General features: G+C 39.0%; 1 protein-coding gene across 4 annotated transcripts in view; it reads right to left on the bottom strand.

Annotated features, from left to right (window-relative positions):
* GPBP1L1 (GC-rich promoter binding protein 1 like 1) overlaps positions 1 to 27,709 on the bottom strand; it is a 57,447-nt gene that overhangs the window by 23,318 nt on the left and 6,420 nt on the right. For all 4 annotated transcript variants that reach the window (XM_029227447.1, XM_029227448.1, XM_029227449.1 and 1 more), the window contains exons 2-5: positions 4,276 to 5,295; positions 3,568 to 3,682; positions 1,175 to 1,304; positions 499 to 785 (exon numbers count right to left, since the gene is read on the bottom strand). In XM_029227447.1, the coding sequence (XP_029083280.1) occupies positions 499 to 785; positions 1,175 to 1,304; positions 3,568 to 3,627 (477 nt within the window). In that variant the 5' untranslated portion in view covers positions 3,628 to 3,682; positions 4,276 to 5,295. The remainder of the gene's footprint in view (positions 1 to 498; positions 786 to 1,174; positions 1,305 to 3,567; positions 3,683 to 4,275; positions 5,296 to 27,709) is intronic.

Genomic DNA, 27,709 nt, shown 5'->3' with positions numbered 1-27,709 from the left:
TACTTTTGGTTTAGAGGTCAAAAGGCATATAATTCAAAAAAAAAAAAGGCATATAATTCAACACACAATAGCATCAAGTTTTACTGATTGTATAGGCAACAGCTAAAATACTCCTAACTGCATGTTTCTGAACTTACCACAATTGTTTTATATAAGAGGGCAAAATCAAGACAAAAAACCCCCTCTTATGATAGTTGGAGAAAGCAATTTAACATTCAAGAATATAGTTTTACATAAACATATCTGAATACTGAACCTTATAAAGCTTAAAGAAAAATAAGAATTCCAAAGGCAAAAAGATGAAAAAATATGAAGATGTGCTAAAAGTTACACAGGAATTTTGGCCAGCTCCTTCCTTGTCCTTCCTAAAAACACTAAAAGTCTAAACTTAGGGACTCCCTTTTTAGTACTTTCTGAAATGTTCTCATTACTAACACGGTTTTATATATAAGAATCATTTGTCAGGTTTTAGGTATACAACTAAATCTTCATACTTACAAAGTCGTCTTCTTCAAACTGCAACTTTTCTACCTTATCATCTTTCTTCTCTTCCCTAATCTCTGTAGGTGGCTTTTCCTGAAAGGCACAGCCTTTCCGGGAGTGGAAGCTGCCATTCCAGTGGCGATGGTTCCCTGTGCCACCCCCACTACGCTGGCTCATGCCATCGTGACCTCGGGAAGAGCCGTGCCAACCAGATAGGTTCCCTGTGATTCCAGCATATGCCCCCTTAGAGACACCAGAGTCCACGGAATCGTGCCGGAACAAGGAGGGCTGGTGCCAGGAATCTGAAATAGTAAGGAAAAGTAACACATTAGAGTGTTTGCTTCCTGAAAATTCAGAAACAACTGGGCCAAATGCTTCCTGATATAACTTAAGGTATTGCCAAAGCCCTTCGGGGGACCTTTTTAATAAAAGAGTAAGTCCACATACAAAAAAGGCACAAGATACAACTTTCTGTTTTAATGTAATTTCTATATGAGTTCTTCAACTGAATAAATGACTTAAGAGAACCTAAGAATGTTAGAAAGCCAATATAGTTGAGTAATGACTACTGGAGGATCTAATTGAGTATTATGTTTACAAAAGATCATTATTCCAAGATTATGGACATGCACCCTCAGCTTGGGCTTGCTGAGTAGCTTATATAGAGTCATGGAAGTTGGGTATGTCTTACCTCCTGTCGTTCGTAGAGGTCCATTGTTAAAAAAGCCATCAGAGGAATTATGTCGACGACGGCTTACTCCAAATCTACCATCTCCTCGGGGTAGGTGCTCTCCGTGTTTTTCGAAGGTGGCTGTAGGTGACTAAGATGATAAAGTACAGAGAAGCAAACAGGTAAGTACATATCAGTCTCTTTCAGTATCTTAAGTTTTGCATCGGGTTTTTAGAATACAGGTAATATTGATGGCAGAAACCCCTATTTTGAGCATATGGGACACAGTTAAGGGTACTGCAGTCCTCTGAGTTAGAGAAGCCCTATGTTACATATTCAATCATTAACTGAATTAATAGGGAGAAAAAGCAGCTACTTCAATTTGCATGAGAGGGGAAAAAAACCCTGTCAATATCCAAAAGAATAAACTCCAAAACTTTACACTTAAAAATGTTGTTAATCTTGAAAGGAAAAGCAAGATGCCTGCTCTAAATAGATTTATTATTTGTGTAAATTACTCTCGAACTGAAGACAAAGGAACAGTTAAATCCCACCTTGGCAGGCCATTAACAACCCCACAGGAGATTTTATAGTTTTATAAAACACTTACTTCCAAACATTAATACTCATAACAAGACTATAATTTGGCATCATCCCCATTTTACTATTTCCATATAAGGAAAGAGGTCAGGGAGAATAAGTCTCTGAGGTTACACAACTAAAAAGGAGCACTTTGAGAAACACTTATTATAGATGAATTCTGATGTCCCTTCCTATTCCAAATAGTTGCATTCTATAACAGTCTTTAGTCTCATATGATAGAAACCAAAGTCTAAAAAAACCATGAAAAGCATGGATACATTTGACAAGGGCTTACAGGAGAACTATAGGTTGGGGTAGAGACATCTTCACATCTATTTCCTTATTATTAATATCCTCACCAACATGCGGTCTGTCAGACTTTTTTATTTCAGCCATTCTAGTGGGTTACAAAGATTTTCTTCTTTCTTCTGAAAGTCTTATGGATTTCAGCTCTTTAATTTAGGTTATAATCCATTTCAAGTTAATTTTTTTTTTTTTTGCGGTACGCGGGCCTCTCACTGTTGTGGCCTTTCCTGTTGCGGAGCACAGGCTCCAGACGCGCTGGGTCAGCGGCCATGGCGGGCCTAGCTGCTCCGCAGCATGTGGGATCTTCCCGGACCGGGGCACGAACCCCGTGTCCCCTGCATCGGCAGGCGGACTCTCAACCACTGCGCCACCAGGGAAGCCCTCAAGTTAATTTTTATGTATGATATGATGTAAAGGTTGAGGCTCTCCCTCCCTCCCACCCCCACATAGATATCCAGTTCTAGAACCACTTGTTAAAAAGACTATCACTTCTGCATTGAATTACCTTGGCACTTTAGTCAAAAATCAACTGTATAGGACTATTTTTGAATTGTCTATCCTATTCCATTGCTGTATCTGTCTATCCTTATGCTAATACCACACAAATTTGCTTATTATAAAATGGAAATATTTAAATCATATTTCCTAATTCTTTTTACTGAGTTCACTGTGCTAAATCAATTGTTCATTGTGCTAAATCAATTATCCTTTGCAGGTATAAGATGTGCATACGTTTAAACGCTTTCCTAGGATCCCACACCGAATCCCTCAGGCCCACCACGCCCAACTCATGGGTCAGATTATGTCAATTATGAGATTTGGGGAATTTCACAAGGGCAATTCAAAATGAAGATTAGAGCAAAGGGTTGTGGGTCTAGACAGACCAGGAACATCTTCCCAAAATTCACATCTAAAAATAGGGAAGGTATGCTCTTTTTTCTGAGACTACCTATCAACTTTCTCCCTCCTCTATTAGTTGGCAAAATGGGAAGAATTTTTAAGTTTACTAGCTTCCTAAAGGTTTCCTTTAACAATAATATATTCCATTTGTCTTTACCCTTAATGCAATTACATTTTCCCTGAAATCATTAAGTAGATTATTGTCTCTAAAAAAGAATTTCTAAGATTTAATCTGAGAGCCATGTAGTAGTCAGTCACTGTCTATCCTTTTTCCTCCTCATCTACTACTTTAGACAAATGTGCATTCATCCTGAAGATTCATTTCCCCCCAAACTGAAGTGTTCCTGCAGCTAATATAGGAAGTCTTAAGTGTGCCACACAATGAGAAAAGCTTAACATGAAATAAACAGAACACCTGGCAGTAGCAGGGTACACACTGACTTGCACTGCCTAATTATTTATACCCTATTAAAAGAAAGATAGTTAAGTTTATTGAAAATGTATGTAAAATCCCCAGGCAAGGCTGAATACACAAAAAAACAACTAGATTGTAAAACAGAGGCCACAGACAAGATGGGGATGAAAAGAACTGGTATTTGGATAGTTACTAGAATGGAGAACAGTACCTTAGCTGACTGTGGTGTTGAGAAATTTAGCCAAGCAGGAACAAAGTCATGCTGCGCCATTTAGGTCCAGTGTCTCTTTTCAACAAGGTGAGGCATCCAACCTCATGGCCAGGATCTGAAAATAAGAAAACTGAAATCACTTATTCTTGCAAGAACCTGATATCAAGTAAAGAGTCTGTGATTACTTTAAGGTCCCCCTTTTATAGAAAGACTTGCTCTCTGAGCCTTTCTAGAGTACTCATCAGGCACCATACATCAGAGAAGTTATAAACAAAAACAACAGTCTGTGAATATATAACCATGAAAAACACAAACAGAAAAGTGTGTCACAGACCTGGAAGTTATATGACAGAAGCTAATGAATTCTTGTGTTATAGCAGAAGAACCTTAAGAATAAACAACTACTTAAAACTACAGATACGTATGAAAAAAGATTAATCTGCTTCAGGTAACTTCAGGCAAAAGCAGTAGAAAAGATCTTCCTAGAGATGGAGGATACAACCTCTCAAGAGTTTTTCTATTTAGTTCACATTAATTTCTTCAAAACATCAGTTAGAATCAGTTTTCCTGAGAGATCCATCTGTTGGTGTCTCCAAACCACCCCACTGATAGTCTCCAAAGTATAATATGTAAGAAAGCAGTAGATATTTTCCATGATACATATACATACACAGTCTTCTTCCAAGTTAGACATAGGAGAATACTCACCCCAGAGCGTAACCTCTGTGGTCCTGTTTCCTGAACTCCTTGAGTCTGCCGGCTGGATTTCCACGAGGTTCTCTTGTTAAAAGGGTACTTAAAATTAGGCTGGCCAGCAGCACACCTTATGATGAAGCACAAAGAAGCCAGGCTCTGTGTGGATCAATTTCTCAGTCCCCTCAATTGCTCATCTTAAACTATCTAGATCCTGACACGTTTCCAAAAGGGGAAAGGGGAAAGGGGAAGGGGGAGGGGAACATAAAAAGTATTTGTTACATTTAAAAAATAGGGGGAAGGGGAAAGAGCTATATCAACGTTCACCTCATTCAACTTCCTTGAGTGATGGCCCTATGATGTTGCTTAAATAGATAATACATGGACATTTGCACATTGAATGCAAACACTGTTCACAAAAAGGTCATAGCTTAGAAAGACAGATGGACTTCTGTTTGGGCAAATAATGTCATTGAAGTGATAGATCAAAAATAAAAAACTGAAGAGCTATAAAAGATCTTCTGAGTAATCAACTCTAGTAGCAAAACATCCACATTACAAAGCCCTTAATTTACAAATCTCATTATTCTTACACAGTTGCTAAAAATAATGTGTAGGTATGTATTTATATTTGACTTATCCTTCAAAATCTGAGGACATAAGAAACCTGTTTAAAACAAACAAAAAATCAGACAGGAACTTGATATGCTTTCCCCTCCTAAGAATAGCAGCTCTCAAGGCAAATTTCTTAGTATAAAGCTCTCAAATGTTTCTATTTCTTTGGTCTTCACTATTTATAAATTCACAGCAAAATTAAAACAAGTAGAAAGATAGGGCTTAAGGAACAGTCATGGAGAAAGTTCCAAAGTGAGGTTTTCTTCTCTTCAGTTTTCTGTATTTCACTCCTTCTGCCCCTTCTTGAAGACTAAACCGAGTTAATGCAAGGTAATGAGAATCTTCTGCTTCAGTAGAGAAGTCACTTTGCATTCATGTCCATCGTTATTCAATCATTTTAAAGACCACAGGAATCTATCACTATAAATGAAAAAACAAAACAACATATATCACAAGAGGCAAAATTACTATATATAAATGCTAAAGTGAGACATGGTCAAATGATCGATCTCGGAGACAAAGGTCTAGGAGACAAAACTCTTAAGTCCAATTTAGACATTAATCTATAGCAACAACATAACTGGCTAAAATTATTTTAAAGATTTTTAAAGGATTTTAGAAAAGTCACCTGAAGGAATATACTTTTAAAATAACAATTTCTCCAGTTAGCTATCAAAGGTAATTCAGACATGCAAATTAGAGTCTGTTAGATTTAGATTTTCTCATATATGGAATAGCTTGCCATAAGTGGTCAAAGAGTCATAACTTACTGGTTATTACCACAGTCAACTATCTAATTGTTTAGTACTAACCACAGACAGATGTGTAAAAACAAGACATCCGTCATAGCATTCCTCATGTATTTACATATTTTTAGATACCTACTTATCAATTAAAAGACTTAAGTGCTTATGCTCTGACTTAAAATATGCAGTAAGAGATAACACAAATACTTCTTTGGCAAATTCCCAACATTCTTCCAAAGGCTAGGAAGTTTTCTTTCTTTCTTTTTTGTAATAGATTAAAAAATATTTATTTATTTATTTATTTGGCTGCGTCAGGTCTTAGTTGCGGCACGCAGGATCTTCACTGTGGTATGTGGGATCTTTCGTTGCAGTGTGCAGGCTCTTCACTGTGGCACACAGTGCGGGCTCAGTAGTTGCAGCACACAGGATTAGTTGCCCCATGGCACGTGGGATCTTAGTTCCCCGACCAGGGATCAAACCCGTGTCCCCTGCATTGGAAGGCGGATTCTTAACCACTGGACCACCAGGGAAGTCCCTAGAAAGTTTTCTGATATGAGAGAATGCTTGCATCTGTGGGCAATTCTGGTCTACACTGGTATTCTAGTTTACAGAGTATTTCTCATATAATTAATTCATGTTTAAGAATACTAAATTTAGAATAGTAAATACCTCTTTGGGGAAACAATGGGAAAGGAATCAAAAAAAGGTTCCGGAGGGCTTCAATTGTATCTGTAATACATTATTAAGCTGAATAATGGGTATATGACTATTCACTTGTTCTCTACATTTTTTATATACTTATAATACATACATATATATATATATATATATATATATATATACACACACATATATCAACCATGCAGGGTATATATATTCCTTCAGCGCACATGGAATAGTTTTAAAAACTGACCTTATACTTGTTAAAAGAAATCTCAATTAGTTCCAAAGAAGAAAACAGTCTGTGTTCTCTAACTATGCTATGTTAAATCAGGAAACGACTTTCTCTTGCATTGCCCGCTCTCCTTCCCCTTCTTGAAGAAATCCTGTCCAAAGCCACTAGGTGGGGTCAGGCAAGGTAAAGTCCTCAAAGGGGGAGCTCAAGGCCAGAGCAGGGTGCTGGGGCATAATCAGGGTGTCTACACGGGGTGGAAGGATAGCGAAATGTGTGTACGGCAGCAGTCCTGTGCGGGATGTCAGGACTGTTGGGCAACGTAAGGTGAATGTCCCAGTACGAGGGCAGCCTAATGCAGAGTGTGAGAGTCTCAGGTGGAATGAGGTGGACACCCTGGCAGAGGGACACGGCCAAATAGGTTGAGGGCTTCCACGCAGCAAGGTGCCTTGCACAGTTGTTACAACTTATATGTGGTTAGGAAGGAACACATGCACGGGAAGAGGTGATAAATGGAGGCTGGTTACATACTGGGATTTGATCAAAAATTAAGAAATATTAAGGAAAAATGGGAGTCAGATTTCTTACTGTGAGAGAAATGATACACTGATAAAGAAAAATTCAAAATCCTTAAATAGAACGACAAAAACCACTACGAATAAATTTGTATTGTAACAGCTGTACTATAACAGCTACAGCAATACTTAATATAAAATAAGCTTTAAAAACGTAAAAAAAAAAGACTAAAGCCAAACTGATCTTTATTGTTCTTTTCCCAATATTTTTATCATGATAGGAAGAGAGCAACAAAGCAAATCTGAAGAAACAGAAAGGAGAGAAGCAAAAAAAGGTCAGAAAAAATAGAGATGATGTTTAAAAATGATAATTCTTTTGAAAAATATTAATAAGAAACAAACTCACGTGACTTCCCTGGTGGCGCAGTGGTTAAGAATCTGCCTGCCAGTGCAGGGGACATGGGTTCGAGCCCTGGTCCGGGAAGATACCACATGCCGCGGAACAACTAAGCCCGTGTGCCACAACTACTGAGCCTGTGCTCTAGAGACCACGAGCCACAACTACGGAAGCCCGCGCACCTAGAGCCCGTGCTCTGCAACAAGAGAAGCCACTGTAGTGAGAAGCCTGCACACCACAACAAAGAGTAGCCCCCGCTCACTGCAACTAGACAAAGCCTGCACGCAGCAACAAAGACCGAACAATAAATAAATAAATTTATAAATGAAAAAAAAAGAAAGAAAACAAACTCAGGTAAAACTGCTTGGGGAAAAATATTTGAAGAAGATGGCACGAAAAAGAGGAAATAAACACAACAGATAAAGAAACATCATGAGTAAAACAATATTATGAGCAATTATATGCTAATAAATACGAGAATCTTAGATACATTTCTATGAAATGGCAAAACTGGCACAGTAATAAAAAACTTGAATAGACCTGTATATATTATTACATACACCATGGACACTTAAATGTGAATCAGAAAGCCCCCCCTCCAAAAGGGTGCCAGGTGAAGAAGAAAAACTCAATCCCTGCCTGTAATTTGGTCTCTTGGGTAGCAAAGAGGTGCCTAGTTAGTGAGCTGGGACAGGATGGGTTGGTTAGCACTTTGGCCCAGGCCTTGAGTTAGAGGCCAACCTGCACAAAGAATAGCTAGTTCAAGGATAATCCCTTGATATTGGTTCTGTGGTCCAGCCTAGAGATTTTGAAAATCAGGAGTGACTGCAAGACACACACTGGGGAAAACCAGCTTTTAATATAAACAAATTAAAAGAAGCCAATTCACAAAATATTTAGAAAGAAGTAAAACACACAGAACTTCATAACTGATGGGATATGGGGGTAAAGGAGAAATAATGGCTCATACTCTGATTTCTAGCTTATATAACTAGGTAAATGACCATCACATAATTGACTGATATAGGGATAAATGCCGACTGGCTATTGTTCCTTCAGTATAATTCAGGGTTGTTTTTATATAGGTCTATACCTGCAATACCTAGTACATGATGACAATGTTCCTGTAATAGATTCTTATAGAAAAATATCAAATAAAGCTTCCTTCTGAAAAAGACATAATTAACTGTTTGTTGCATTCTTTTTTTGTTATAAGAATTGTGGTTTAAACCACAGAGAACCTGAAAATCTCTGTCAGATGAATCACCCGTCAGGTTATAAAACTGATAGACACAAAGGAAAATGCCTGAATTTTAAACATAAACAGTTCCCCTTTACAATCCCCACTAGATGCATTCCAATCTTCTAATTGACACACACCAACTTTTCAGTCAACACTCAGTCCCAAATTTCTCTAGCAGTCTCAGTTGAGGCAGTGACTGTAGAGGGAATATTAACTGACAATGCTTTGCTACTGGTGTGAAAGTTCTAAAGTTGTTATATATCCTGTAACTACTTACCGACCATCTCTAACATACCAGGATGTCAAGCTATATAAGAGTGTGGTCTGTGCATGTACGTGTAGAGTATGTGGTGGGGAGGAGATGAATGACAAATGGGAAACGAAGAAAGAGGACAGATAAAGGAAAAAGAAATTCCTGTTTTAGAAGCAAAAGACTATAATGCCAATAATGGTTTCACTAGGAGGGTGGAACTATGGGCATTTTGTTTTATCTTCTTAGTCAAATGTTTTTGTAATGAATTACTTTGCTCTGCAAATTTTTATAAAATTTTATAAAGTTATTTGGTGATGCCTTTTGGGGCTGTAGCTATTTTTACAGAGCAACTAATTGGAGGAAATTTTGTTTAACTACCGAGAAATTTTGAGGAAGAAAAATACATCACTCAAAACTCTTCTGGTGGGGGGGTGGGGGAATCAAGATTAAAAAAATTTAAATATGAGATGTCAAGTATGTGGTCTGGAGCACAGAGAAGTCTGCTCTGGAGAAAGAATTTTGGGAATTGTTAGTGTTTGGTAGATGATGTTTAAAATCAGAAGAGATGAGAGCTAAGGAGACTATAAAGATTTATATAAGAGTTTCAAGTCCTATTTACTCCATTCCTTAGTTTCCATTTCTATTTGTCACTCCAGGTTCAAGTTTCTCTTCAATTAAAAAACTGGTTTCGGGGGCTTCCCTGGTGGCGCAGTGGTTGGGAGTCCACCTGCTGATGCAGGGGACACAGGTTTGTGCCCCGGTCCGGGAGGATCCCACATGCAGCGGAGCGGCTGGGCCCGTGAGCCATAGCCGCTGAGCCTGCAAGAACGGAGCCTGTGCTCCGCAATGGGAGAGGCCACAGCAGTGAGAGGCCCACGTACCGCAAAAGAAAAAAATTAAAAAAAAAAAATTAAAAACTGGTTTTGGGGACTTCCCTGGTGGCGCAGTGATTAAGAATCCGCCTGCCAATGAAGGGGACGCGGGTTCGAGCTCTGGTCTGGGAAGATCTCACATGCCACGGAGCAACTAAGCCCGTGTGCCACAACTACTGAGCCTGCACTCTAGAGCCCACGAGCCACAACTACTGAAGCCCGCGCACCCAGAGCCAATGCTCCGCAACAAGAGAAGCTATCTCAATGAGAAGCCCCAGCACCGCAACAAAGAGTAGCCCCTGCTTGCCACAACTAGAGAAAGCCCGTGCACAGCAACGAAGACCCAACGCAGCCATAAATAAATAAACAAAACACACACACACACACACACACACACACAAAAAAAAAACACTGCTTTCACAGGCACTACTAGTCTCTTCCACCCTCGACCTCAGCCTTTACTCTTGGCTGCTAGATTTCTCTTCCAGAGTCCAGGTTCAAATTATATCACTATCCCGCTCAGAAGTTTTCCGGCTTCCCACAGAGTAGGATTTAAGTTTCTTGTTCTGATAGTCAAGAAATAAGCCTTTGGGGCTTCCCTGGTGGCGTGGTGGTTGAGAGTCCGCCTGCCGAAGCAGGGGACACGGGTTCATGCCCCGGTCCGGGAAGATCCCACATGCTGCGGAGTGGCTGGGCCCGTGAGCCATGGCCACTGAGCCTGCGCGTCCGGAGCCTGTGCTCTGCAACGGGAGAGGCCACAACAGTGAGAGGCCCGTGTACCGCAAAAAAATAAATAAATAAAAAAATAAAAGAAAGAAGCCTTTCCCCACAAGTAAACTCCCTCTCCGAAATCCTCAAGGTACCTTAATTGTGCCTTCAAATTAAGTGTTAAGGAGTACTTAACACTTGCTCCTTCCAGGACAGTTATAAATGTTGATTCTAACTCCCAGCAGGCCCAAAACCTGTTGCTTCTAGAAAATCTTGCCTTGTCCTTCTTTGAAATTGACATAGCATCTAGCATGGTGCCTTGCACTCAGTAAGGATTCAAAGGTTTAATGAACTAATTTTTACAAATTATGATAAAGCAAGAATGCAGAGAAACTGTAACCCTCATACATTGCTGGTAGAAATATAAAATGGTGCAGATGCTGTGGAAAACAGTTGGTGGTTCCTCAAAAAGTTAAACACAGAGTTAGCATACGATCTAACATTTCTATTCCTAGGTATATAGCCAAGAGAAATGAAAACACATGTAAGTGAATGTTCACAGCAGCTTTATTTACAATAGCCACAAGAAGCAACTCAAATGCCCATCAACAGATGAACAGATAAGCAAAATATGGTATATCCATACAATAGCATATTATTCAGCTATAAAAAGGAATGAAGTACTGATACATGCTACAACAAGGATGACCCTTGGAAGCATTAAGCTAAGTGAAAGATGCCAAATATACGAAACAACACATATTACATGATTCCATTTATATGAAATATCCAACCCATAGAGAACAGATTAGGGGCTGGAGGGAAGTGTGGCTGCTTAATGCATTCAAGGTTTATGTTTGGGATGATGAAAAAGTTCTGGACAGTGATGATGGTTGCAAAACACTGTGAGTGTACTTAATGCCACCAAACTGTACACTTAAAAATGGTTACAATGGTAAATCTTATGTGTATTTTGCCACAATTAAAAACAGTATTATAAAGCAGTTGTTAAGTCAATATAAATAGTCAATATTAAATATAAACAATGCTCTACATCATCCATTCTTTTTCAGGTTTTATCTAAGTGCTTTTGCTCTCTCCCTGCACATGTGTATCAGAACTGCCTATTTGAATACTTGATCCAACCATTCATTCATAAACATCTGTGAAATATCTTAGCTTTACAAATCCTATGACTTCTTGGCTACTCCACATATACCCAGCAATCTACAAGATACTTCACAACATGATCTAGTTTTATACCTTGTAATTAAGCTGCTAGAGAGGATGTCCCTGCCAGGGACCTTACCTCAATCTCCTCTACTTCAGGCTCTCATTACCACTCCACATGTGTTCATGATCTCAATTAACTTTCATTTTCTCCACAGTCCAATGGTGTCACCATCTACTACTCCTGGTAACTCCAACCTCTATCTACACTGGTTTCACTCAATTAACCAAAAAAACCACACCCACTTCTCTGACTTAAAACAAAACCCCTTCCTCAAGTCTGAATATCCCTCTAGGTATTTAGGTTCATTTCCTTTCAGCCTTTTTTTTTTTTTTACAATTAGTTTTTATTTATTTATTTATTTTCAATTTTTGGCTGCCTTGGGTCTTCGTTGTTGTGCACGGGCTTTCTCTAGTTGTGGCGAGCGGGGGCTACTCTTCATTGCGGTGCGCTGGCTTCTCATTGCAGTGGCTTCTTTTGTTGTGGAGCACAGGCTCTAGGTGTGTGGGCTCAGTAGTTGTGGCTCGTGAGCTCAGTAGTTGTGGCTCGCGGGCTCTAGAGCACAGGCTCAGTAGTTGTGGCGCACGGGCTTAGCTGCTTCATGGCATGTGGGATCTTCCCATACCAGGGCTCGAACCCGTGTGCCCTGCACTGGCAGGCGGATTCTTAACTACTGTACCACCAGGGAAGTCCCCCTCCCTTCAGTCTTAACAAAACTTCCAGAGAGCAGTGTACTCCTAGTATCTTCATTTTCTCACTCCCCCATTAATTTCTCAATCCACAGCAAGATTAATTTCCTCTCAGAACTCCAAAGAACACTGATCTGTCCTTTTAATTCCAAAATTTGATGGGTAACTGCCAGTTTCTTTACCTCTAAAATGAAAGTTGTGCTACTTCACGTGTTGAAGATTAATAAACCAACAAATATAAAAACGAGCACGTTACTATTTTATTGATTCTTAATCAGAGAGTGGGTGAAACAATACAAAGCCAGATGGGTTATTTAGTCCTATTCTGGGAGAATTCTTAATTAAAACACTGATCTGTGCAACTCCTAACATACATTTTATCCTTCCTTCCTTCCTCCCACTCACACTGGGTTAGCCCTCCATTTCAGAGATTAACAACAAAAAAAAGCTGAGGCAGGCTATAATATGTTAAGGGACTTATCCAAGGTAACACATCTAATAAGCATTTGGGTGAGGCCTGGAACACAAGTTTTCTTCACTGCTTTCTGAATTACACTGTGGTTGTTACTCTCTAGTCATGAAATGATTCCAATAGTTAGAAAAGTAGAACAAATTTCTTAAAATTTTATGGAGCAAGAAACTAAAGAGGGATGTTAATTTACATACACACACTTTTTTTTTCTTTCTTTTTGTATTTCTCTCATTATTTGTTTATCTGTATTAGCCAAGACTGGCTGGCTTCCAGGCAAAACTGAAAGACTTGAAAAATTAAACCCTTCTGTGGTAAGAAAAAAAACCCAAAAATGTGGCTAGTATGTACATGGTTCCTGATCTTAATAAAACTGCAATATCATGTCCTTAGCCATGACAATACCTTAAAGAACATGACCATACATCCAACTCCATCATAGGGAAAACTAATTCAGAACATGTACTGCTGAGCCATGAAGTTCCAAGGAGCTGTCATATCCACAGCTAGCCAAGGGAAAGAATGCAAAGAAGCCACAAGAGGTTTTTTCTGCGAAACGTTATCAGGCTTATACCAACTGATCTTGGCTAAAAGGGGTAAGTGGACACAGAGTTTGAAAGGAATTTCCCTACCTTCTACTTCCATATGCTCACTTCTCTGAAACTGACCTGCATAAGAAGGCACCTGTGGTCAAGACATCATGTTAATTCTTCTTTCCCATGGATGGGTTCATAAGTGTCCTTCTCCTTCTCACCCATCTTACTATGGTGTGCTACCCCAAGTGGATTAAGAAGAAAAATTACAAGTCTTTTGATTCATGTCGGAGTGTTCTCATTATAGAATGTGGTGACAGGAGTGATGACAATTTTTGTTTAACAATCTCACTTTTTCGTCCCCTTACTAACATCAATGAATGCTTCTGTAAGCAAGTATGATGAGAGCACAGAGGATGTGGGTAAGGTATAGAGCATTATTTCACCTAGGTGACAGAATCACAGCAATGTTCCTGGTAAAGCATTTTGGGAGATACCAATCTATTGTGAAGCTCAGCGAGGACTCATTCACTTGTGCCTAAGATCATGTCCTAGCTGCATTAAGAATGTGTGTCCCAGCTACATGCTTTGCACAATTCCAAGTTGTTGAGGGTGAAAAGGTCCTAAAAATTTACTTCCAAGAGATCAACACTAAATCTTTGAATACACATATGTTGGGGACTTATGTTCTGTTGAATAGTTATTCGACATGAAGAAACATTTTAATTAACTTTTGCTGAGAGATTCGATACTAAAATCCATATTCATTTGTGCACTGTCATACAACAGTATTTCACTGCACATTTACTCATTCCTACCATCTACTTATATTTGATTAATTTACGAAGACTCTTTAAGAGTTCTACTACTTAAAACAAAGTTCCTAGCAAAATAAATTGCACTCTTAAAAACAGAACAACGGGCTTCCCTGGTGGCGCAGTGGTTGAGAGTCCGCCTGCCGATGCAGGGAACACAGGTTTGTGCCCCGGTCCGGGAGGATCCCACATGCCGCGGAGCGGCTGGGCCTGTGAGCTATGGCCACTGAGCCTGTGCGTCCGGAGCCTGTGCTCCGCCACGGGAGAGGCCACAACAGTGAGAGGCCCGCGTACTGCAAAAAAACAAAACAAAACAAAAAAACCCAACAGAACACCTATATCTACATATTATGTAATACAAATGTTCTTGAAATGCAATCTAGGATATAATGGCCTAAACTTATAAACAGCAAAACAAAAACTAAACAAACAAAAAAACTTCTTTCAATTCAAATAATTTCTCCCTTTCAGATGTTGACATGCCATTTTAATTCTGTCAAAAGCATAACCTTCAACCATGAAATGAAATTTCTATTCCATCTATACTACACACAACAACTCAAAAGTTAACCTCTAATAATGCCACTGAGGTTTGGCTCTAATATTTTTTTAAATAACCTGTGGGAAAACCCCAAAATATGCAGTGTCTAATTTTTAGCCAATTTTGTTTAATTTTGGCTCCATAAAAAAAGTGCCTTTAAATACAAAAGTAATAGATATAATTTAGTCATTTGACAAGCCTTCTTTGATAAAGGCTTTTGGCATATCGCCTATAAAGTGAGAAATTCAATGACTAGGTAACATCATCTCATAAATTAGGTAGTTTACAATCTGTGTATACCACGGAATTGAAAAAGGATGTAACCTAGTTCTAATAGATCATAAAAATAAGTTTTGATTAATGATTTTTGGTAAGTAACTCTAAAAGGACTAAAAGAACTGAGTGGCACTGATGTAAAAAACCATATGTAGCATTTTTGGAACTTATATCCATAAAAGTGAAAAACAGGAAGTGACATGATATTGAACTATTTTCATTCTGTTAAGTAACATTTTCCTATAGCAATGATCATCTAAATAATTTATTTTTAACTGTCTCCCATTGAACCAAGGCACAAAGAACACTGTCTTGTATAGTTGGTACTCAATAAATATTTGCTGAATGAATGCATAAATAAATGAAGGACTTGCTAATAGGTACTACATCTTCAAATTCACAAGGTAATGCCAAATTGCTTTCCAATCAGGTCACCAGTTTACACCACCGGCAGTGGTTATTTTTAGATTTCCATATGCTCCACACCCTCACAAAGTTAGGTATGGCCAGTTATTCTCTGCTCTGCTGGTGGGTATAAAATGATGACTTATCGCAGTCTTTGTTTACATCATTTAATCTATTTATCATCTCTTTGTGTTTCGTTTTGTGGTAAAACATCTATTCTTATCATTTTACCATTCTTTTGGTAGCTGATCTTTTTCTTATCTGAAATAAGAGAATACAATAGACCCCAATCCTCTGATTATAGTGTTGCATATATCTTTTCCAACTTCATGGTTTTTTTAAAAAAACATTTTTTAATATTAATTAATTAGTTTGTTGATTTTATTTAGGCTGCGCCTGGTCTTAGCTGCGGCATGCGGAATCTAGTTCCCCGGCCAGGGAATCAAACCTGGGTCCCGCCCCCTGCATTGGGAGCATGGTGTTTTACCCACTGGACCACTAGGGAAGTCCCCGTGGTTTTTTATTTTTTTGATGAACACAGGTTCTTACTTTAAATGTAATTGATACACCTGAAACTAACACAACATTGTAAATCAACTACACTACAATAAAATTTTTTTTAAAATGTAGTCAAAGCTGTTGATCATTTCCTTTATGATTTTTTTTTCCAGCCATGTCACATAGTATGTGGGATTTTAGTTCCCCAACCAAGGATCAAACCCGTGCCCCCTGCAGTAGAAGCGCGGAGTCTTAACCACTGGACCGCCAGGGAAGTACCTATGATGTGTATTTTTGCATCTAATGTATAAAAGCCTTTCTTCTCTAAGATTCAAAGAAGTTACCTATATTATCTTCTTAGTTTTATAGTTTTGCCTTTCACATTTAAGACATCAATCAGTTGGAACTGATTTGTATCCGGTATGAGGTCCAGGTCCAATTTCATTTTTTACCACGTGAGTAACTAATTGTCCCAAATCATTCTTTCTCCACTGATTTATAAAGCCAGCTCAGGGAGTCCCCTGGTGGCCTAGTGGTTAGGATTCCGGGCTTTCACTGCCCTGGCCCGGGTGCAATCCCTGGTCGAGGAACTGAGATCCTATAAGCCACACACCCCTGCCCAAAGGCCAGCTCAATTATAAACTGTTTCTATATATGTATGGGTCTGTTTCCAGACTTCTGTTCCATTGGTCTATTTGTCTATTCCTATACTACAACCATGTGTGTCTTAACTAAATTATGGCTTTATAATAATATCTTGGTATATAGTACGGCAAAGCCTCCCCACAAACATACACATTAAAGGCCTTGGTTATTTTGGCACTCTGCCCGTTCATATAAAATTTAAAACAAGCACGTCAAACTGGGGATATGAGGCCGTTATGACACTGCTTGGAATACCAATGAACCAATCTAGATCAATACAGGAGAATTTTTTTTTTTTTTTTTTTTTGGGTACACGGGCCTCTCACTGTTGTGGCCTCTCCCGTTGCAGAGCACAGGCTCCGGAAGCGCAGGCTCAGCGGCCATGGCTCACAGGCCCAGCCGCTCTGCGGCATGTGGGATCTTCCCAGACCGGGGCACGAACCCGTGTCCCCTGCGTCGGCAGGCGGACTCTCAACCACTGCGCCACCAGGGAAGCCCCAGGAGAATGTTTTTATGATAAATCTTCTAAATCATGAGCATGGTCAATATCCAACTTAAGTACTCTTTAACATCTTTGAATAAAATTTAAAATATTTCTCCCTAAAGACCTTACATACTTTTATTCGTAGGCTTACTCCTAAATACTTTATTTTTGTATGCGATTGTGTCATTTCCTTTAAATGATAATACCGTTTACTATTGGTATAAATCACATCAAGCCATTTTGCTAAACTCTTAGGAATTCTACTAATTTGTAAATTCCACAAATAATGACAAAGAAACTTTTCGAACATGTTAACTTTTCAGTGCCTATCAGACATCTAAGTGGAGATGTTAAGTAGGCAGCCAGATATGAATTTACAGTTCATGGTAGAGGTATACACTAGAAACAGAAATTTCATTTAAATCCATGGACCTAGATGAGATCACCAAAGAAATGAATGTAGACAGAGAGGAACTTTGGTGTATTATAACTTTAAAGAGAGTGTGGGGACTCAAGCTAAGCAGCAGAGATGTATTTCAAGAAAGTAGGAATGACCAGCTATATCAAAGGCCATGAAATGAGATGGAAGACTGAGAACTGACCACTGGATTTAGCAACGCGGAAGTTCTCAGTGACCATGTTGGATAAGGGCAGTAGTGAGAGCCTGGTTCGGGGTGTTTAAAAGGAAGGAATTGTAGACTGCAAGTACAGAAAATTCTTTTGAAGAGTGTTGCTACAGAACCAAGAAATGGGGTAGTGGCTAGAAAGAGATGTGTGGTCAAAAGAAAGAACTGTTTTTGGTACACTGATGGGAATGACCCAGTAAAGAAGAAAAAACTGAAGCAGCTGATGATGCAGAAAACTGCTGAAACAATATTCTTAAGGAGGTGAAGAGGAGAGGGATCTGATGCATCAGCAGAGATCAGCTTTCAGTAGGTTTGCACATACTTTGTTTATGGTGACAGTTGGGAAGGCAGAGTACCTGAGTACTGCTGCAATGAGAGCTTAGAATGTCTATTCTGATTGCTTTTATCTTCTCAAAGTAAAAAGTCTTCAGCTAAGAGTGACAATGGGTAGGTGAGGGAAAGGAGGGAGTTACAGGTTTGAGGAGAGTTAGGGTATGAAATGGGAGCTGCAGAGTCAATGAAAAAGGAGATATCGTAGTTTCCCAGCACAATAAAGGTACACACTTGTAAGTTATCATGAATTTAAAGTGAGACTAGTCTGCAGAGTTCTGTAGTTTAAATTACTCAGTCCATCACTGTAACTCCCTCAACTCTGGCTCTTCTCTCCATGACCTGTACCCAACTCCCAAAAGTCCCACCTCAGTTAAATCCAACCGTTGCTTATGCCGTTCATCACCCATGAAGCTGATTGTGGTAGAAGAACACACAAAACCCTGCTTTTAAACATTTTAGTTTTCTACAACAAAGAACCCTGACCAATATACTCTTAAAGGTCAGTAACTTATGAATCACCACCCACAATGGCTTACACTGTTTACATGTTCCTGGGCCAATCCTATCTTAAAACCCTTCTCCTGGTTTCCATGACATTACATCATTAGAGCAGTAGTTTGCAGACTTGGACTGCATCAACTATAAAATTTCAAAATATGTTTCAAGGGCTGATACAGGTTGGCAATTTTATTTGGATTAGTAGAACACTAAAAAAATATATCCTAATACTATCATTTCATAAGAGAAAAGGCAATAATGCCGTAAAAGAAAATCTTGAGAAAAAGGACAACTCATGTTTGGAAGGAAGGAAGGAAGGGAAAGAGGAAAGTTGGCATCCTTTTATTGATAATATTCACAAAGGGCCGGTATAATCTTTGTCAGGGAGCAGCAAGAGTGGCAACCATTGCATCAAGATATCCTGGTGGTCTTCTTACCCTTAATTACTTCTTTTCTCTTTTCTTTTGCTCTGTAAATATAATGGCTACCTAAAAGCTTTGATGCAGCACTTTTGTTTCTTTGGAATCTCTTCACCATCTCATTCATTTTCAGGTCTTCAGTTCTCACATGAAATTTCTACTTCATGAAGCATTAAATCATGCACATACCTATACTCAAGCATCCATCACAATGCATTATATTTACCTGTTTACATATTTATTTCCCCTATGCTTGGCAGGGATTAAATTAATAGCAAGTGGGGTAATCTCTTACTACAGACAGGATGACCAAAAGTAATAATTTCTTTTTTTTCCCTAAATTTTATTTATTTTTGGCTGCGTTGGGTCTTTGTTGCTGCGTGTGGACTTTTAGTTGTGGTGAGTGGGGGCTACTTTTCGTTGCGGTGCGCAGGCTTCTCATTGAGGTGGCTTCTCTTGCTGCACAGCACGGGCCCTAGAGCACGCGGGCTCAGTAGCTGGGGGCGCATGGGCTCTAGAGCACAGGCTAAGTAGTTGTGGCGCACGGGCTTAGTTGCTCCGTGGCATGTGGGCTCTTCCTGGACCAGGGATCGAACCCGTGTCCCCTGAGCTGGCAGGCGGATGCTTAACCACTGTGCCACCAGGGAAGTCCCAAGTAGTAATTTCTTTAAGAGATGTTGACAACTCTATCAATTAGTATCTCCTTTAACTGTTCCTAAGAGCTCTCCTTGAACATTCTTTATTCCTTTAACTGCAGAGTCCAAGATTATTAACTCTGGATAAATTCAGATATTCACTGGCCCTAAAATTTCCTTTCCAAATCTCATGATTTGAAAAGAATATTACTTAGTTTTTTTTTTTTGTTTGTTTGTTTGTTTGTTTGTTTTTACGGTACACGGGCCTCTCACTGTTGTGGCCTCTCCCACTGCGGAGCACAGGCTCCAGATGCGCAGGCTCAGCGGCCATGGCCCACGGGCCCAGCCGCTCCACGGCATGTGGGATCCTCCCGGACCGGGGCACAAACCCGCGTCCAAGCCCTATTACTTAGTTTTAAATGTCTATCACTCTCACTGCCTCTAAAGGACTGAGGAACCCTACAGTCATCTATACTCATTTCCTAACTGTGCATCAGTTTCCCTCCCAAGTCCTCAATAAGAACTCCAGGGTTACTGGTGCCTTGCTTAGTTTATTTTTAACCTTCACACTGATACTTCATCACAGAAAAGAGCCCAAAGCCATATTCTACTTGTTATTTATTTTAATTTCAGGAGATTAATGTGTACCTAAGAACTTCTAAAGGCTATGAAATTTGGTCACGTCTTTCAATGAACCAAAAGAGGATATACCTTTAAGATTTCTTCCACTACAGTTCTTTCTGTTAAGAAAACAACATTACTCTGAATCACTCACAAACTCATACATACTTTTAAAACCTGAGTAAAATTATGAGATACTGTTCCACACCCACCAAACTGGCAAAAACAAATCCTGAAACTATCAAGTGCTGATAAAAATATAAAGCAACAGGGAATTCTCATATATTGCTGGTGTGAGCGTAAACTTGTACAACCATTTTGGAAAACAGTTTGACAAATACAAAGTTCAAGCTGTGAAACCCCTATGACCCACCAATCTTTCTTTTTTGTTTTCTGAATTTCTTTTTAACATCTTTATTGTAGTATAATTGCTTTACAATGTTGTGTTAGTTTCTGCTGTATTACAAAGTGAATCAGCTATACGTATACGTATATCCCCATATCCCCTCCCTCTTGCATCTCCCTCCCACCTTTCTTATCCCAGCCCTCTAGGTGGTTACAAAGCACTGAGCTGATCTCCTGAGCTGATCTCCCTGTGCTATGTGGCTGCTTCCCACCAGCTAGCTATTTTACATTTGGTAGTATATATATGTCAATGCCACCCTCTCACTTTGTCCCAGCTTACCCTTCCCCATCCCCGTGTCCTCAAGTCCATTCTCTATGTCTGCATCTTTACTCCTGCCCTGCTCCTAGGTTCTTCAGAACCATTTTTTTTTTTAGATTCCATATGTATGTGTTCGCATATGGTATTTGTTTTTCTCTGACTTACTTCACTCTGTATGACAGACTCTAGATCCATCCACCTCACTACAAATGACTCAATTTCGTTTCTTTTTATGGCTGAGTAATATTCCATTGTATATATGTGCCATATCTTCTTTATCCATTCATCTGTTGATGGACACTTAGGTTGCTTCCATGTCCTGGCTATTGTAACTAGTGCTGCAATGAACATTGTGGTACATAACTCTTTTTGAATTATGGTTTTCTCAGGATATATGTCCAGTAATGGGACTGCTGTGACCCACCAATCTTAAAAATACATGAAGGTAAGACAAAATATATAAGAATGTTTGCTACAGAATTGTATATAGTAGACAAAAAACTAAATTACCTAAACGTCCACCAATAGACTGATTAAATTGTGGTATATGTGTACAATGCTGTACAGCAGGAAATAATTACATTAGATATATGTATAAGCAAAATGGATGACTCTCACAAAGTAGAATAAAAAAGTTGTAAAAATTGAAAACTATACTATACCATATAAGGTTTCAAAAAATGAATAACAATATTAGTTTTGGGATATAGTCATATAAAGCAAAATTATTTAAAAATGCAAGTGTATTATCAATACCAAATTCTGGATGAAAGACACAAAGACATGCAATTAAAAAGGAATATATAAAGGGCTTCAATTCTGCACACTGGCATAAGGATAGACATAGAGATTAATGGAGCAGAACCAAGAATCCAGAAGTAAAACTAGTAAGTATGGCCAACTGATTTTCAACAAAGAAGCCGAGATATATCAATGGGAAAAAAATGGTCTTTCTTTTCAAAAGATGGTGCCACGATCACTGGATGTCCACTCGCAACAACAAAGAATGTGGACCATATCTTACACCACACACAAAAATTAACTCCAAGTGGATCAAAGGCCTTAGTGTAACAGCTAAAGTAAACACAGGAGTGATTTTAGCTTAGGCAATGGTAAATTAGACTTCATCATCAAAATAAAACGTTTGTGCTCCAAAGGACACCATGAAGGAAGTGAAAGGACAACCCAGACTAAGAGAAATGATCTGCACATCGTATATCTGATAAGGGAACTGTATTCAAAATAAAATCACAATGAGATATAACCTCACACCTGTTAGAATAGCTATTATCAAAAAGACAAGAAATAAGTACTGGCGAGGATGTAGAGAAAAGGGAATCCCTGTGCACTGTTGGTGTGAATGTAAATTGGTGCAGCCACTATGGAAAACAGTATGGAGATTTCTCAAAAATTTAAAAATAGAACTAACATATGATCCAGCAATTCTACTTCAGGGTGTTTATCCAAAGGAAAGGAAAACACTAACTTGAAAAGATATATGCACTCCCACGTTCACTGAAACATTATTAGAATAGCCAAGATATAGGAAGTGTCCACTGATGGATAAATGGGTAAAGAAAATGTGGTGTGTATGTACACATACACACACAGACACACACACACTGGAATATTATTCAGCCATAAGAAAGAATGAATTCTTGCCATTTGCAATAATATGGATGAACATTGAGGGTACTATACTAAGTGAAATAAGACAGAGAAAGACAAACACCATATGATCGCATTTATATGTGCAATCTAAAAAAACACCAAGCTCATAAACAGAGAAGAGACTGGTGGTTGCCAGAGGTGGGGTGGGGTGGGCTTAATAGGTGAAGGGGGGGTCAAAAGGTACAAACTTCCGGTTATAAAATAAATAAGCTATGAGGATGTAAGGTGTAGCATGGTGACTACAGTTAATTATACTGTAGTGGATATTTCAAAGTTGCTAAGAGAGAAGTTCTTATCACAAGAAAAAAAATTTCTGTAACTATATGGTGACAAATGTTAACAAGACTTACTGTGGTATTTTGCAATATATGCTATAATTATCAAATTATTATTACATACACCTGAAACTAATAAGATGTATGTCGATTACAACTCAATTAAAAAAAAAAAGAACCTGTACAATTCAAGAATAAAAAGATAACCCAATTAAAAAGTGGGCAAAGGGACTTCCCTGGTGGCGCAGTGGTTAAGAATCCACCTGCCCAATGCAGGGGACACAGGTTCAAGCCCTGGTCCAGGAAGATCCCACATGCCGCAGAGCAACAAAGCCCGTGCGTCACAGCTACTGAGCCTGCGCTCTAGAGCCTGCGAGCCACAACTACTGAGGCCCACGTGCCTAGAGCCTGCGCTCCATAACAAGAGAAGCCACCGCAATGAGACGCCCGCGTACCGCAATGAAGAGTAGCCCCCGCTTGCGGCAACTAGAGAAAGCCCACGTGCAGGAACAAAGACCCAACACAGCAACAATAAATAAATAAATAAATAAAGTAATAAAGTGGGCAAAGGAATAGACATTTCTCTCAAGATACACAACAGACCAGTAAGTACAGCAAAAGATGCTTAACATCATTAGCCATGAGGGAAATGCAAATCAAACCCACAATAAGATACCATTTCACACCCACGAGGATGGTTATAATCAAAAGGCAGACAATAACAGGTGCTGCTGAGGATGTGGAGAAAATGACATCATCATACACTGACTACTGGTCGGAATGTATAATAAGATCACTTCAGAAAATAGTTTCTTAAAAAGTTAACCCTATGACCCAGCAATTCTACTCCTAGAAAGATCCGAGAAAGATGTAAACATACATCCACACAAAAACTTAGACATGAATGTTCACAGCAGCATTATTTTTAATTTATTCATTTATTTGGCTGCACTGTGTCTTAGTTGCGGCGTGCGGGATCTTCCTTGTGGCACAAGGGATCTAGTTCCCTGACCGGGGATCGAACCTGGGCCCCCTGCATTGGGAGCACGGAGTCTTAACCACTGTGTCCACCAGGGAAGTCCCAGCAGCATTATTAATAACAGCTGCAAAGAGGTAACAATCCAAATGCCCATCAACTGATGAATGGAAAAACAAAATGTGGTATAACCATACAACAAAATATTATGTGGCAAAAAAAAAAGTACTGAAACATACTAAAACAGGTATGAACATTAAAAGCATTATGCTAAGTGAAGGAAGCCAGACACAAAAGAACACATACCGTATAATTCTATTTATAGGTAATGTCCAGAATAGGCAAATCCACAGAGACAGAAAGGAGATTAATGGCTGCCTAGGGTTGAGGAGGTGAGTGCTAACGGTTATGGAATTTCTTTTTGGGGTGATGAAAATGTTCTAAAACTAGATAGTAGCAATGGTTGTACAACTCTGTGAATAAACTAAAAAAAAAAAAACATTAAATTGTACATGTAAAGTGGGTGAATTTTATGTTATGTAAATTCTATCTCAATAAAGCTGTCTTTAAAAAAATTAGGCCAATGACTGGTAAGAAACTGCGAACGCAGTACAAAGTAGCACCACCCAAATTAATTTCTTGCTGCAAGGGGGGAAATCTTACTGTTTAATGTATGGACCCAGCTATTACCACCTTAATCCAAGGATCAACCTTAGCATTACTAAAGTAGGTCAACCAGGTATTATGTGCTTTGTGACATGATGCAAAATGAGATAGAATTATGATGTATTCTCGCCAAAGTATTTACATATAAATCCATCAAGCTACTAGCTGTAAACTTTAGAGAAAAATACATGAACGAAAGGAACGAACTAAGAGATACCACAAGAATGCAACTGTACAGAAGCATTCTCAGGACAACCAGTCCAGTCTCAAAGTCAGTGTCACTGAAAAATAAGGACTAAGCTAGACTAAAGAGACAAAAAGAGGGCTCCCCCGGTGGCGCAGTGGTTAAGAATCCACCTGCCAATACAGGGCACACGGGTTTGAGCCCTGGTCCGGGAAGATCCCACATGCTGTGGAGCAACTAAGCCCGTGCGCCACAACAACTGAGCCTGTGCTCTAGAACCTGTGAGCCACAACTACTGAAGCCTGTGCACCTAGAGGCAATGCTCCACAACGAGAGAAGCCACCGCAAAAAGAAGCCCGCGCACCACAACGAAGAGTAGCCCCTGATCACTGCAAATAGAGAAAGCCCGTGTGCAGCAACGAAAACCCAAAGCAGCCAAAAAAAAAAAAAAAAAAAGAGAGACAAAAAGAAATTAAACAAGTGGGATTGATTGATTGATTGCTGCGAGGCTTGCGGGATCTTAGTTCCCGAACCAGGGATAGAGTCCGGGCCACGCAGTGAAAGCACTGAGTTCTAACCACTGGACTGCCAGGGAATTCCCTAAACAAAGTGCTATATGTGAAAAGGTCCTAGTTTAGATACTATCAACAGTTTGGATAGCCAGCCAGCGGTAACAAACATTTTTCTGGATCAGCTGGGGAAATTTGAATAATAGAACCTGCATACTAGAGGAAATGAACATGGACTGTCGGCATCACTGGACAAAAAAAGCCAAGTTGTAAACTGATCTCATTTTCATAAAATAAAAATAAAAGCCTACACATATGTGCTTAGAGAAAAATCTGGGGAAAAAATGCACCAAAAGTTGTTAACAGTGGTGACTTCTGAATGATAGGAATGTCAAGTTTTTATTTTCGCATATCTGTATACTCTAATTATCCACACACCACAACACTGTTTTTGTAATAATAAAAGAATTACTTAAAGACAGAATTACATAGGGAGCTTTAATAAACTAATGGTGCCCAGGCCTTACCTCAGATATATTTTAAAAGGTTGAGAACTACTGCTTTTAAGAATTGGGAGTGGATAAAAGGAAAAATTCTTCTCTAAGTTTGTCTTTAAAAAAGACATTCATGGAAATTTTTTTACTTCATGAGTTAGGAGATCACCCTTAAACAGAGGCAGTAACTAAATCTTTTAGAAGGAGCAAATTATATTAGTCAATTTTACAAATCAGGGCCCTTGGTTGAAAAAAATAAACTGTATTTAGGTAGATTAAGCAGAAAAGGAAGTTTATCAGCAGCATATTGGGAGTTCAAAAAATGAATGATTTGGCAAACCTGTAAAAATTCAAGTAAAGCTAAGCAGTCAAAACCACCAACCAAGGTCATATCACAGGAACAAGTCTCTCAGGAAACTGCCCACTAGCTAGCTCTGCCACTGCCACCAGACAATAGAATTAATTCTAAACTGTCCTTGCTCCTTTGTGTCTCTCTCACTCCAGATTCAAGTCCCCAGTCAAGTGTATTTGATAGGCACAGCTTGGGTCACAGCTACCAGGGGCAGAAAGCGTATGTGTGCATGCATACAAGTTACGAGTTACATGTCCTTTCCAGCTTCCTCTCCCACTAAGATTCACAAAAAGGCAATACTGGAACAGGCTTAAAATAGTAAACAGACAAAAGAAACAACAAAGGATAACCTTAAAGCCCAATTAGTAGAATGTCCAACACAGGAATCTTGCCAGTCTTCCCATTAGTAATAAACTTTAATCATTGTGCCTTCTTCCAAGTCATTTTCAAAAAACATTTTGAAAATGAATTCAGTTTCAAAAAACATTTCCTGAAACTAATTTCACAAAGTATAAAATTTCTGAAGACTAAAATTTATAAACTTTCTCAGGTAGTTATCGCCTTCCCAATATTTTGTCATTTAAAGGGGACAAGCACCTGCTGCAACCATACCTATCCCACTAACAGAAATGAAATTTACTTAAATCACAACAGTTCCAAATAAGCATAGTATGTTACAAAAGTACATTTATCACCTGATGCAAACTGACACATTAAATTCTGGCTGTGAGATTCAGATAACTAAGTGGATTAGATTTATGAAAAGTATCGGAAACTATACGATTTTAAAAACAGCAAAAATGTTTTTTATAGTATTTGCTCCAAAAGTCACTACTATCTGGGACTTCCCTGGCAGTCCAGTGGTTAGGACTCCATGCTCTCAATGCGGAGGGCCCGGGTTCAATCCCTGGTTAGGAAACTAAAATCCCACAAACCGAGTGGCATGTCCGCACCCCCCCCCCCGGCACAAAAATCAAAAGTCACTGTATCAACTACACTACAGACAAGTCATTCAAGTAGTGATAACTTTTATCAAATATCTGCAGCTGTGCTGACTCTGAAAGGCTTCCATTTCCTATGAATATAAGTAAATAGGCTATTTGTCACTTTTAAAAAACTATACTGTCTTTTATAATTGAAACATTTAATAGTAGTGACTACTATATTATGAAATCTACGTTTTACTTCAAGCACATTTTACTTACAAGCATATCTAAAAATCTCTTCTCAAGAATAAACTGTGCTTCTAATCCAAACATTACTTTTAAGTTAGAAGAGCAGACTCTGGATCTAGTTGGCTCTGCCATGTACTAGCTGTGTGACTTTGGAGAAGTCACTTCACCTCTTTTTTTTGGGCGGGGGGATCAATTCCCATACTTTATGTAGCTGCCAACAGAAAAGTAAATCCTCTCTCCAGGAAATCAATGTCATTCAGAGCCTCTAAAATTTTCCATACACAACGTTAGGCACCTCTTTTTCCTTCAAATCATTACCTGTAATTTGGAGATTGTTGGAAAGTTGATGATTAAATGAGTGAATATATGCAAAGTGTTAAGAATAGTGGCTGGATATTTTTCCCAGGGAAAACAAAAAAATCCAAGTGTCTGGTCTATAGTGGGTACTCCATAAGTGTTAAGAATAAAATGCTTATTAATAGTTGGGGGTGGGGGGGATAAACAACAGGAAAAAAAAAAATGCA

This window comes from Monodon monoceros, unplaced genomic scaffold (assembly GCF_005190385.1).
Source record: "Monodon monoceros isolate NGI ecotype Baffin Bay Population unplaced genomic scaffold, NGI_Narwhal_1 Super_Scaffold_18, whole genome shotgun sequence".
NCBI lineage: Eukaryota > Metazoa > Chordata > Mammalia > Artiodactyla > Monodontidae > Monodon > Monodon monoceros.
This window is presented reverse-complemented; position numbering and strand designations above follow the sequence as displayed.